The following is a 13,235-nucleotide window of genomic DNA, read 5'->3' on the forward strand; positions in this document are numbered from 1 at the left end:
CTCTCCTCATAAGTCATGTATTTCAGTCCCCTAATCATTTTTGTTGCCCTCCGCTGGACTCTTTCCAATTTTTCCACATCCTTCTTGTAGTGTGGGGCCCAAAACTGAACACAGTACTCCAGATGAGGCCTCACCAATGTCGAATAGAGGGGAACGATCACGTCCCTCGATCTGCTGGCAATGCCCCTACATATACATCCCAAAATGCCATTGTCCTTCTTGGCAACAAGGGCACACTGTTGACTCTCATCCAGCTTCTCATCCACTGTAACCCCTAGGTCCTTTTCTGGAGAACTGCTGCTGAGCCATTCGGTCCCTCGTCTGTAGCGGTGCATGGGATTCTTCCGTCCTAAGTGCAGGACCCTGCACTTGTCCTTGTTGAACCTCATCAGATTTCTTTTGGCCCAATCCTCCAATTTGTCTCGGGCCCTCTGTATCCTATCCCTACCCTCCAACGTATCTACCTCTCCTCCCAGTTTAGTGTCATCTGCAAACTTGCTGAGGGTGCAATCCACACCATCTTCCAGATCATTTATGTAGATATTGAACAAAAGCTGCCCGAGGACCGACCCTTGGGGCACTCCACTTGATCCTGGCTGCCAACTAGACATGGAGTCATTGATCACTACCCGTTAAGTCCGACAATCTAGCCAACTTTCTATCCACCTTATAGTCCATTCATCCAGCCCATACTTCTTTAACTTACTGGGAAGAATACTGTGGGAGACCATGTCAAAAGCTTTGCTAAAGTCAAGGAACAACACGTCCACCGCTTTCCCCTCATCCACAGAGCCAGTTATCTCGTCATAGAAGGCAATTAGATTAGTCAGGCATGACTTGCCCTTGGTGAATCCATGCTCACTGTTCCTGATCACTTTCCTCTCCTCTAAGTGCTTCAGAATTGATTCCTTGAGGACCTGCTCCATAATTTTTCCAGGGCCTGAGGTGAGGCTGACTGGCCTGTAGTTCCCAGGATCCTCCTTCTTCCCTTTTTTAAAGATGGGCACTACATTAGCCTTTTTCCAGTCGTCCGGGACTTCCCCCGATCGCCATGAGTTTTCAAAGATAATGGCCAATGGTTCTGCAATCACAGCTGCCAACTCCTTTAGCACTTCCCCCCCCCCCCCCCCGCACTTTGTTCTGTCTGTTACTACTTGGAACCACTTAAATCCTACTTTCTGTATTTAATAAAATTATTTTTTACTTATTAATTAACCCAGATTATGTATTAATACTTGGGGGGGGGAGGCAAACAGCTGTGCATATGTCTCTATCAGTGTTATAGAGGGCGAACAATTTATGAGTTTACCCTGTATAAGCGTTATACAGGGTAAAACGGATTTATTTAGGGTTTGGACCCCATTGGGAGTTGGGCGTCTGAGTGTCAAAGACAGGAACACTTCTGTAAGTTGCTTTCAGTTAAGCCTACAGCCGTTAGGGGACGTGGTTCAGACCTGGGTCTGGGTTTGCAGCAGGCTAGTGGGTCTGGCTCAAACTAGTTAGGGTGCTGGAGTCCTAAGCTGACAAGGCAGGAAAGCAGGAGCAGAAGTAGTTCTGGCAGATCAGGTGGCAGTTCCCAAGGGTTTTCTGTGATATAACCCGTCATAGAGGGAATCTTCCTTTTTGATGCCTTCCCTGTGAGGGCTTTACAGGCACTCAGATACACATACACACACAGACAACCATACCTTCACATCCTAAACTAACAAAAAAGGTTGGGATGTCTCCCAGATAATGAAAACAAAGGGAAAAAGTAGAAAAAAAGGGAAAAAAGAAGAAGAAGATAACAGGGAATTTGCAAACTCTTCTGTGCTTGCAGTCTTCTGGACTTCCATGGGTCAGTAGCTAGAGCTGCAGTCAAGGAAGTAGATGATGTCATAGCTAGCACAGTACTTCACAGTAGAGGGCTTTTCAGGTGCTGGGAGACTGGTCAAAGGCTGGTATAGCCCATTTATTGATGATATGATTTTCTTCCCTGGAAGTAATTAGTTCTGGGGTTCTGAAACATCAGTCATCTTTTGTCTCAAAAAAGTGATCATCTCAGCTTTCTCCTTGGTTTTGATGGGTGGGGACTGTAGCTTACTCTACCTTGCAGCACCATCCCCTGAGGGTCTTCAGGCACATCAGTTATGAAAACTACTTTCAATTCTGATAACATGGCCCAATAAGATTTGTTTTATGTCATCCTGGGCTCATGTTATTTTCTGGAAAAAAGTCCTGCTGAAACCAGCAGCTTTTTAAAAAGTATTCAGTGTTGTATGCCACATGTGCTGAAAATATCAAAATGAAAAAGACAAACACTTTTTAGGAAGTTAACATGGCATTACCTGGGTAACAAAGACCTTGAACTTCAGTGTTAGGTAGGTAGGCAAGTGTTGTTATCTTTATTTTTTTTGCAGAGAGTTTAAGTAACATGCCCAAAATATATGAGTCAACAGGTATCTGCCATAATATTTAGTCCTGCCACGAGTGCAGGGAACGGGACTAGATGACCTCTCGAAGTCCCTTACAGGCCTACAATGCTATGATCACCGTACGGAGAGTATCCTCAAATTCTGCAAAAACAACTGATTACAAAAACCCTAACAAAAATATACCAGCCACTCAATGTGAATTCACCAGCAACATTAAGAAGAAACTCAGACGGTTTATAAACATACGTCCCATCATTTCTTGCAAACAAGGCTATTTGGCAATCTTTTATATTTTAAGTACTGGGCCATAAGTCATGCAACTTATCTCTTTGAAAATTTCAATCTTATAGAAGAAAGGTGACTATAAAGGTGATCAAATTAAAAATCTATTTAAAAAGTTAATTTTATACAAGGTCTGTATTCTCATGTATGCTATTTCTCTTGCACTTGGAAAGAAGAACATATGTATTGGCAAAGGTGCTAGATGCAAGAAAAATAGTTATTGGTGAAAATTGGGTATAATTAATTTTGACAGTATCTCTTTTGCCTCAGTTAGAATTTATATTTAGCCTAAGCTGATTTTGTGAACTTTTGCAAAGCTTCCTTTCTGTTTGCATTATGTAGGCTTTTTAAATTAAAAACAAGAATCAGCTCACTTTTCTGTATTCCATCAGACAGCTGTTTGGAACCCTACTAAGTAAATACATTAACAGTTACACAAGCCAAGAACTACCATGCATTTTTGGTACTTGGAGGGGAGGAGGATACATTTAGTTGGAGCCTCTATTATGGTGTTTTTAAAGAGTTTCCATGGAGCTTGCAGGCGTTTAACTCTTATGATTGTTCCTTTTAATTTAAGTAACCTGCTCATTTTTGTATAGTTTCCCTTCTTGAAGTTAAATGCTATTGTGCTAGGTTTCTTTGGTCTTTCCCCCCTTACAAGGATGTTAAATTTCAGAGTCTCCCTAAAAGAGTAACATAAAGTACCAGAAGGCCTGCTTTGCAGTATTTGGTTACCTGTTCTCCAAATCACAAAGCAGGATGGAACAAGTGAATCAGCCACTGGTTACCTTAAAGAAATAGATATTGTTAAACAGACCTAAAGTTTAATTTTCAGGGCTTTGTGGGGTTAGATCACAAAGCAGGGACTGGAATCTATTTTAATGGGTTCGTAGAAACAGCTGCTAGTGTTGCTAAAACTGATTTGTGGAGACTGGTGTCTGTCTTCCTCCCACCCCGCTCAGGAGCCACCTGTGCAGGTAGTCTAAGTGCTCCTTGCCCCACTACTGGCCCTGCTCCTTCCTGTGCTTTATTGCAGGGCTTGGGGTTGTACGTGTTGCATGCGCAGGACCAGGGAGGGCCCTTATACTTTTGTTCCAGACAGAGCCTGCAATCCTGGGGCTGGGGGCGGTGCGTGCAGGGCAGCACTCGCTCTGCTCCTGCTCCGGTCTGGTTGGAACTGGACTGCGCAGAGCAAGCCCCCTCCCCAGCGAGCACTGGGAGAGCTCAGCTGCCCTGCCCTCTGCCAGCGTTTCTCTAGCTGATCGGAGAAGACCCGAGGGGTGGGCAGCAGCTTCTTCCCATTGCATTAGTTCAGCGAGCAGCAAGCACGTACTGTTGTTGGAAAGGGGCCTCAGTCTGCAGGGGAGAGGCCCCCACAGCTCAGAGCAGCAAGAGGCTCTGCTGGAACTGCTTGTCTCGCCTGGAGCCAAGCGAGCGGTCTTGGGAGGAGGAGGAGGAGGAGGCGGCGAGGAAAGGGGAGAGACGTGTCCTTTCTAGAAGGATTGCAGGACAAGCAACAGAACAGCAGGATCAGAAGTCCCCGTTCCTTTGCAGGGTATGAGCCACCACGTTCCTTATCAGACGCGTTGCGCGTGATTAGGGACTCTGCCCTCGTTCCCCGCCCGGAGATGTTTGCAGTGGAGTGTTGTTGTGCCCACGATCCAGGTGAATGTTGCAACATCTGCCCTTCTCCCGCTGCGGCGGCGGCTGCCACAGACAAAAGAGCTGCGTGCAGATTCCCCCAAGAATGCAGCAGTGTTGAAAGCGATGAGACTTTGTCTTCTGGGTACAATTCGGCAAATGGAGACAGCTGCGAGTCCTTACCTGAAGTTGTGGCCTGTGATCCTAGCAGTTTGATACCCCAGAACAACCTGCTAGAGGTTATGCACAGTTTTTCCGTTCACAAGCATTTCTCCTGGTGTGTTGACTACAGACAGCCTTACCTTTTGTTAGGTATGCAGTCTTTGATTCCTGTTTCCTTCCGCTGGTCACTTTACTTGTTAGAGTGTGGGGGAGGAGGTTAAGGGGCTGAATCAATTTGAAATCTTACGTGAATGGGTGTATTTTAGAAGTTGTTCTCTAATAGCAAATAATTGTACCTTTGCCCCTAAAAATGTTTGGTTTTGTTTCCATTAAGCACCTACAGAGACTATTTTGTAGTAAGGGCACAATTTGAAAATTAATACTTATGTTTCAGAGTAACAGCCGTGTTAGTCTGTATTCGCAAAAAGAAAAGGAGGACTTGTGGCACCTTAGAGACTAACCAATTTATTTGAGCATGAGCTTTCGTGAGCTACAGCTCACTTCATCGGATGCATGTCGTGGAAACTGCAGCAGGCTTTATTTATACACAGAGAATATGAAAAAATACCTCCTCCCACCCCACTGTCCTGCTGGTAATAGCTTATCTAAAGTGATCATCAGGTGGGCCATTTCCAGCACAAATCCAGGTTTTCTCACCCTCCACCCCCCCACACAAATTCACTCTCCTGCTGGTGATAGCCCATCCAAAGTAACAACTCTTTACACAATGTGCATGATAATAAAGTTGGGCCATTTCCTGCACAAATCCAGGTTCTCTCACCCCCCTCCCAAAAACCACACACACAAACTCACTCTCCTGCTGGCAATAGCCCATCCAAAGTGACCACCCTCCCCACAATGTGCACAATTAAGGTGGGCCATCTCCAGCACAAATCCAGGCCCTCTCACATCCCCCCCCCCACACACAAACTCACTCTCCTGCTGGCAATAGCTCATCCAAACTGACCACTCTCCAAGTTTAAATCCAAGTTAAACCAGAACTTCTGTGTTTCTTCACATCCAGAACTCCCAATAACATCAGATCCTAAAGGTCTTTTGGGTTTTTTTTTTTTTTTTTTTACAGGTGCTTTATTCATGCTGTGTTTACCATGTTTTGGTTTTAGCACTTGCTTATGAGTATAGATTAGCAAGAAAAGACATGATGCTGCCAATACCTTTACAATCAATACAATTATCTAGTCATTTAGCTGTATATATTTAGTAAAAGTGGTTTATCTCTTAAGTAGCTGCAGTGTTTGCATGACTGTTTCTAAGTAATTGAGGAGTAACTTTAGTTTTCCAAAGAAATAATTGCACCATGTAATTAAGAAAAAAATGCTTGTTTTCAAAATCAGATTTCAGCCCTCCATAGGGATCAACCTAGGCAGAGTCCCATTGATTTCAGTAGAACTCCATGCAGGTTTATCCTCCAGCACCTTTACTCAGTAATCCTTGAAGTCAGTGAGAGCTGTGGGCATGCAACTGACTGACAGATACCTGTTGTGTCTCTCATATTTTGGGCATGTTACTTAAACTCTCTGCAAAAAATAAGGATATTATTACCTACCTAACACTGAAGTTGAGAATTCTAATGAATTAAGCTCTTAGCCTGCCAAGTTTTACACACATGGGATTAATTTTATGCTCATGAGTTAACGGAACTATTCAGGTGCGTAAGTGTCTACAAGGGCCTTAGTTTGTAAAATATTTTGAGGGTGGAAATAGTATTTAAAATATTAAGTATTATTCTGATTGTTCATAAACCTACTGATGCAGAATTATTGAATACGGCCATGTGCTAGCTCTTTCTATCTGGACATCACCCCAGTCATGTAGTACAAAAATGTGCTTTGCCCCAGAAGTAAATTGTTCTTCATTAACTAAGGGAAGAATCCACGAAGACTTTTTACAGGAATGCAGTACAGTATAAGTTGACCTTAAAAGGCTTTAAAATGCTAATCAGAACCTAGTATTGATTTAGTCTTGGTGGCCATATGGTAAAATTTCAGAACTTGACAACCTTTTTTTTTTTTTTTTGCGGTGTCACTGTTGTATGTGATCAAACCACAGTTATATCCCACATACTGTAAATATCCTCACTTGAAAAATGTTGACAGGTAAATGAATGGTTTGAGACATTGTTTGTTTGTTCCTCAGATGACAATCAAAACAAAACCAATGAAAAGAAAGAGAAGAAAATGGTTGCTCAGAAACCCCTTGGAACTATAGAATATACTGTAAGTACTGGGTGCATAATTAGGTCATTTATTAATGTTGTTTAAAATGAGGTTGTCGAGGTTAATGAGACTCTAAAGAAACCAAACTAATATAGACACCCTTTAATTCCTTTTTAAAAATATCTTCCAAATATCCTGTGTGTAGGAAGGGAAATTGGTCTCAACGCCACAACCATCCTCTAACTTGGGCATCACCCACCCTTTCCCAGCTGCCTGCCTTCTGTATTTCCAGTTCCATAGTGGGGCCATGTAAAACCTCTCCTCTTCCTCTGAGAAAGATTTCTGTCCCATTAAATGTTGCCTAGGCCTTCTAGCAGGAATATGTTTGTACCCTGGTCATGAGATGCCAGCGTTTTCTTTTTGGAATGCCAGTGATGTACACTGCCTCTGTACCAGAAGTGATTAGTTGTGTACTGGGAGAAAGCTTACTGAAAGGTGCCAGGGACATATTGCAATGTCCCCTTTCCCTACAGATCCAGGAAGGGAAGGAACTCTTAACCTGATTCTCTCATGTGCTAGTATGCTGTTACCACCAGGCCTGCTGAGAACAGGCTTTAATCTTAACTGCTAGAATGGGTGAAAGAGTAACGAACATCAAATATATATATAATGTGTGTACAATGTGCCCCCCTCCTCCTCTCTCCTAACCAGTTCTAACTGGAAGGAGCTAAGTTAAAATGATACATTGTTTAACTAAGGTTGATGAAGCAGTGAGAGAGGGATCTTAACTGTTCTCTTTTCTCTGTTTTATAGAGTGGAAAAAGTGCTGTTAACACAGTAGCTGTTGTCTTATAATTAACTGTGTCATCTTGCAAAAATTAGATTGATAGGAAATATGTTAGATCACCAAGTCCATACCCTGCAACTGGTCTACCCGATAAAGTTTATTTAAACTATTATACTGATCCTGTACTTGATTATTGCTGTATCTTAAACATCAAGTTTCCTTTCTTCAGGCTGGAAGTCAGGACACCCTAAACAGCATAGCATTGAAATTTAACATCACTCCAAACAGACTTGTGGAGCTCAATAGGCTGTTCACACACACAATTGTTCCAGGGCAGGTAATTTTTAAGTTTTAAATACTGAAAAATTCTGATTTTTTGCTATGCGTTTAAAACCCCCACCCCCAACTTAATGAGTCTATTAGGCAGATGTATATGATGGTGATGGGCAGTAGTATAAAACCTCAGAACGGAGTCTAGCTCAGATGGTTGCAAGAATTGGTCTAGGCCCACTTGGGAATCAGGCAGCCCAGGAAGCCAGCTGGCCAGAGGCAATCTGCATGGCAGGAGCCCACAGCAGCTGCTGAGTGAAATTGACATCCTTGTCAGCTTCACCACTGCTAATAGTCAGTGAGCAGCTGCTGTCCTGGGAACATAGTTAGATATGGAAACACAATATATTGGCATTTCAGAAACAGATTTTTCCAGAATTTCTGATTTGCAAGAAATCTTGAAAATTTGATTTCATTCTGAGTCAGAACAAAACCAATTCTCAAAATTCTGAAATTTCTCTCTAACCAGAAATCCTGAGTGTATTCACGTACAGGGACGCCTTCAGTTTCTATAAAAAAAAATGTAATTTTTTGAAAATGTCTGTACTCGTAAATAATATTGTGGGTTTAAAAAGTTCTGTGGTTTTAACTTTTTGACCATTGAAGAGTATTTCTTTCTGCACTTCTTTGGGCTTTGACATTGACAAATGACTGTGCAGTTTTATTTTTAAGGTCTTATGCTCCTAAAAGCTTGAAAGTCTGTAAGAGTAAAAATCCAAACAAAACATGGCTTAAATCTAAATGTCAACAAATGTTTTTATTAAAAAAATTTGTTGACATTTAGATTTATTTTTTTAAATAAAAAGTTTCCAAGGTACCTGACAGTGTTCCATTATATATTTTCTCTTGAATTCAGAAGAGTTTTTCCCTCTGACATAAATATGGTTTGGAAAAGAGAGATCTTATTGCAAAACATAATTTCCTGTAACTTCTAGCTCTAAAATTTACATTTGTTGCTTCCTCCAGTGGCTTCTCTTTTTTTTTTTTTTTTTTTTTTTTTGGTCCAATTTTTGCCTTTATAACAGGCATCTGCTGCACTAACTTCTATAGACTATCCTGTGATGATTTCTGTATTAGTTAATCTTGTAGTTAGGTTGTAGTTTACACAGGTAAGGGAGGTTGTCATTCTTTCAAAACTGGTGTATGCTACTGCCTTTCTCAAAAAACAAAATATAGACCCTGATCCTTCAGTGAAATTCATATGGAACCCCACTGACTGACAAATAAGAATTTTAGAGATAGGAGTTATTCCAGAATGTGTTTTGCAGTGAGATGTGTTGTCAATACCAGATTGTCTTTGTTGGGACTCCTGCATAGATCTCATTGCAGAATCAGGACCATAGTGTTTATATTACATATGTCTGTCTTTTTTTCTTCTATATGTAATTATTTTAAAATAAGTTATTTGTGTTTAATGTAATCTTTGTGTAGGTTCTCTATGTCCCAGATACTGACCACTGTTCCAGTGCTGCTAGGTTAGCGTCTTCCAGTCCTGGTGCTCCTGTTTCTCCTTCATCATCAGATGCTGAATATGATAAACTTCCTGTAAGTAAATCTTGTGTTTATAGAACACTGTCTCTTTGAAGCTCAGGTTAAATCCTATTAAATAGTTATTTTTGATGAGCTTGCAATTGAGGCATTGTAGAAAATGGCATTAAAACCAGCTGATGGGTTTGAGCCAGTTGTTCCTGGGAGTTTAGATGTTTCTGTGCTGCTGTTTACACAGTTACACCAATCCTCACCCCCAAATCTATGGCTATTTAAGAGAGATTTGAGACTAGAATGCAGTAAACTGCTGAGAGTGTTAAGCCTCAGTCCTACAATCTGATCCATGAAAATGGAATCCCATTAAAGCCAGTGGGGCTGTGTGCATTGGTATTTCCATGTCAGTCAAATTGAAGAATTGGGCCTTAGCCAGTGTTCTCTCTAATTTTTCCCACCCATGTGCAGAATGAATTTTATTATGTGCACCAGTACGGAGGTGATTTGTGACACATCACATTCATATTGGTGCACATAACAACATTCATGGGGTGGGGGTGGGGCCGAGGGGTTTTTGTGCGAGGGGGCTCAATTGAGGCAGAGGGTTGGGGTGCAGGGGTGTGAGGGATCCAGCTGGGGGTGTGGGCTCTGGGGTGGCGCTGGGGATGAGGTTTGGGTGCAGGGGTTTGAGGGCTGCGGCTGGGGGTGTGGGCTCTGGGGTGGGGCTGGGGATGATGGGTTTGGGATGCAGGAGGGTGCTCTGGGGCTACTGCGCAGAGAGAGGACCCCCACGCTCTCTCCCCGCAGCAGCACCTGGGCTGGGGCGGAGAGGCGCTTGTCCCTGCCTTGGGAGCTCTGGGGCTGGGGCTGCAGGGTAGGCACCCCAGCTCCAGCAGGGTCGGCAGGCTGGCTGTGCCGCAGCTGGGACCACCAGGCTGCTCCAGGGTCAGGCTGCACCTGGGCCTGATCCGGCCACGGCAGGTCTGGGCCGCAGGGTGAGTTCCCTAAGTGTCTGCGTGGCACTAAATAGGCTACTGCACAGCCTATAGGCCTAAGTGTGGTTAATTTAGGTGTCTAACTGAAAACTGTTGTAGTGCGTGGTTTTGTTTTTTCTTAATTTCCCGTCTGTCATTTACTTGGAGATTTTTTTTTATAAAGTTATAAACAAAACATGGTCACATGCTGGGGGGAGTATGAAATATAAATCTGGCCGTGTTTTTCCTTTAAACCAAAAGGAAAATTGTTAATGGACCTTGGTCTTTAATTTTTCAAAAACTAAGAAAGAACATGTCTGTGAAACTGGTCCTGTTGTTTCGCACTGAGGCTTTTGCTTTTTAAAGGATGCTGACTTGGCAAGAAAGGCCTTCAAACCAATTGAGAGAGTCCTGTCATCTACCTCGGAGGAAGATGAACCAATAGTTGTCAAATTTTTAAAAATGAATTGCCGTTACTTCACAGATGGTAAGGTAAGTGGAGCTTGTGCCTTGTGTCTCATTCGAGATCCTTTTAGAGAGTGAACTTTTGTTGTTAGTGTAAGTCAGAGGCCAACAGCAGGGTTGGGAGCCAAGCATAACGTAAGCAAGTGCTCTGGACATTCTGTTTGTTACTTCGCACTATACTGACATATTTGCTCTTTACATCCATTTACTTATTACAGTGACTGCTTGATAGAAGACTAGTTCTTCCTTCCCACCCATCTCTTTCTCCTTTATAGCCTTTTATTAGAAAGGTCTCCTTCCAAGAATTGTTGGGGGGGCACCCATCTGCTAGGAAGACACCCGTACAGAGAGTATTGCACTTCATAGTTCCACTAATCATGATATACAAAATGCCTGAGCAGAGACTGCCAAGTTCCATCAAATTACAGGATCACTTTATAAAATGGACAAATGTCCCTTTTCGTTGTTGTATGTGTGTGACCTGAATTGGCTTTGAACTCTCTTTAGAGGTAAATGCACAAGATCAGGGCAGATCTTAGTTCTCTCACTCCTGAAGTATGAAAACTCTGTTTCCTTACGCTTATTTATTTTTCTTATCTACTCTTGTTGTTTTTCATTTAAGTCTCCTATAAAAGATGTTTACACACTTGAGTTTTCCCATTCTTTGGAGTCAACAGGAAACACCTGAGATACTAATTGTTTCAACTTAGCTTTATTTTTCTTTTGTCCTATTGTTTTGTGTTTGCTTTTTCTGGTTCTGAATAGATGTGGAATATGCATTTAACCAACTTGGAGTTTTTGTAGAAAGTAGCAGAATACTACAGTGTGTCTTATGCAGAAATTTGTACAACATAGTGCTTTCTTATATGAAGCTTTTTTGATACTGGGTTCCATTTCACAAAATATATAACTGGTCACTTTCTTTGAAGCCTGCGTATGCTTTAGGAGCCAAAAACAGCTTCACACCTCAGCAGTCCAGTGTGGACTTTGTTCTTGGTAACATATCTTCAAGCAGAGCCTGATGTAGTCCTGTTTCCCCTTTGGCCCAAATACAGAACTTGGCCGATATATGTAGAATTCTGCTGTCTGTATTGAGAACAGTGACTTTGATAGCTGTGAGTTTGAATGGCAGAACCTCCCGCCATACACACATATCACACAGAAGAAACATGTGCAAAGTATATCTTGCCTTTGTTCCACAAACTAAAGGTAACATGTGCTCCCTAGTATCGATCTGTTTGTTTTGTATCTCTTCCTCTGGCTTCCTAGCCTCCACTGGCATGACTTGCTGGTTGACTAGCCTTTTCCTTAGTGATGCTTGCAGTGTTATGCAGGCTAATCTTATTGTCATTTGGGCCTTGTGACAACTGTCTGTCAAATGACTTAAGATCAAGTGCAGCATTAGCTGAAAATTTGGTCATGATTGTAGGCTACTAAAAGGCCACATCCATGAGTCCCATATCTGGTTGTGGGAGACAGTCGTTTGTCCAACCCAGGGCTAGTCATTTCCAAGAGTTAAAAATCTTTTCCGCAGCAGTGTAAATTGCCAGCTTGGTCCAGTGGTGACACTGGAGGGTGGAGACTGGAATCACCATGTCGGGTCCCTGTAAAATAGGTCAAGAAAAGATTTTCTGTGTACCAGATGGCGCTCTCAAGGAAGGGGATGTGGAACCCTAGATTCATCTGCTGTCAGTACAGCAACCTCTCCATGTTCCTATTACTGGGAAGCCCTGCATGTGTGCAGAAGTCCATACCAGCAGGTTGAGGTAGGGCTGCTAGCACAGATTTACCGGTGTAGCCAAAATGAAAAGTTGTTGGTGGGTTTAAAAAAAAAATCCTCTTTCCTTGCCTCTGGTTAATTAACAAGCTGCAGCTCTAGTTTATAGCAGCCAGGGATGAGAGTTAAGTACCTTGAATCCTCTTTATAACACTGTCCTTGTCAGCTAAGCATTTTGAGTGTTCCAAAGAGTTCTCTTTTTATTTATCCTTCTTTATAATACCTGGGCCAGTGCAGCTGGGAGCCAGAGTGTTCTGTTAGAAAATATTGCCCCACATGGGTATAAAGAGACATGAGAGAGAGTATTATACTAGGCAAATAACTTAAAGGTTGACACTGAGCTATTCATTAAAGTGACCTCTGGTCAGTGATTAGATTTGATATGCTAACTCTCTCTTTGTTTTTATTATTAGGGTGTAGTTGGAGGTGTCATGATAGTGACTCCAAACAACATCATGTTTGACCCACATAAGTCGGATCCTCTGGTAATTGAGAATGGCTGTGAAGAGTATGGGCTCATCTGCCCTATGGAGGAGGTTGTCTCGATAGCCCTCTACAATGATATTTCTCACATGAAGATTAAAGATGCCCTGCCATCGTAAGGAGTGTTCTTTGCTAATTGTGTTTACATCTTTATCAGCCGGGGTGGGGAAACAGAACAAGAAAAGAGAGGTTTGGTGGGAGTGGTAATAAAGTTCATGAGAAGAGACAATTAACAGTGCCTTAAAAGAAAGAGAGGCAGAA

The 13,235-nt window shown here is 42.3% G+C and overlaps 1 protein-coding gene across 10 annotated transcripts in view; it reads left to right on the plus strand.

The window, feature by feature from the left end:
* The window catches only part of NCOA7 (nuclear receptor coactivator 7), a 167,338-nt gene that overhangs the window by 114,007 nt on the left and 40,096 nt on the right, over positions 1–13,235 (plus strand). For 8 of the 10 annotated variants that reach the window (XM_073337224.1, XM_073337228.1, XM_073337223.1 and 5 more), the window contains 5 exons: positions 6,657–6,736; positions 7,693–7,800; positions 9,225–9,338; positions 10,616–10,741; positions 12,905–13,089. In XM_073337224.1, the coding sequence (XP_073193325.1) occupies positions 6,657–6,736; positions 7,693–7,800; positions 9,225–9,338; positions 10,616–10,741; positions 12,905–13,089 (613 nt within the window). The remainder of the gene's footprint in view (positions 1–6,656; positions 6,737–7,692; positions 7,801–9,224; positions 9,339–10,615; positions 10,742–12,904; positions 13,090–13,235) is intronic. The other 2 variants (XM_073337231.1, XM_073337230.1) reach the window with 2 other exon arrangements.

Source organism: Lepidochelys kempii, chromosome 3 (genome assembly GCF_965140265.1).
Source record: "Lepidochelys kempii isolate rLepKem1 chromosome 3, rLepKem1.hap2, whole genome shotgun sequence".
Classification (NCBI taxonomy): domain Eukaryota; kingdom Metazoa; phylum Chordata; order Testudines; family Cheloniidae; genus Lepidochelys; species Lepidochelys kempii.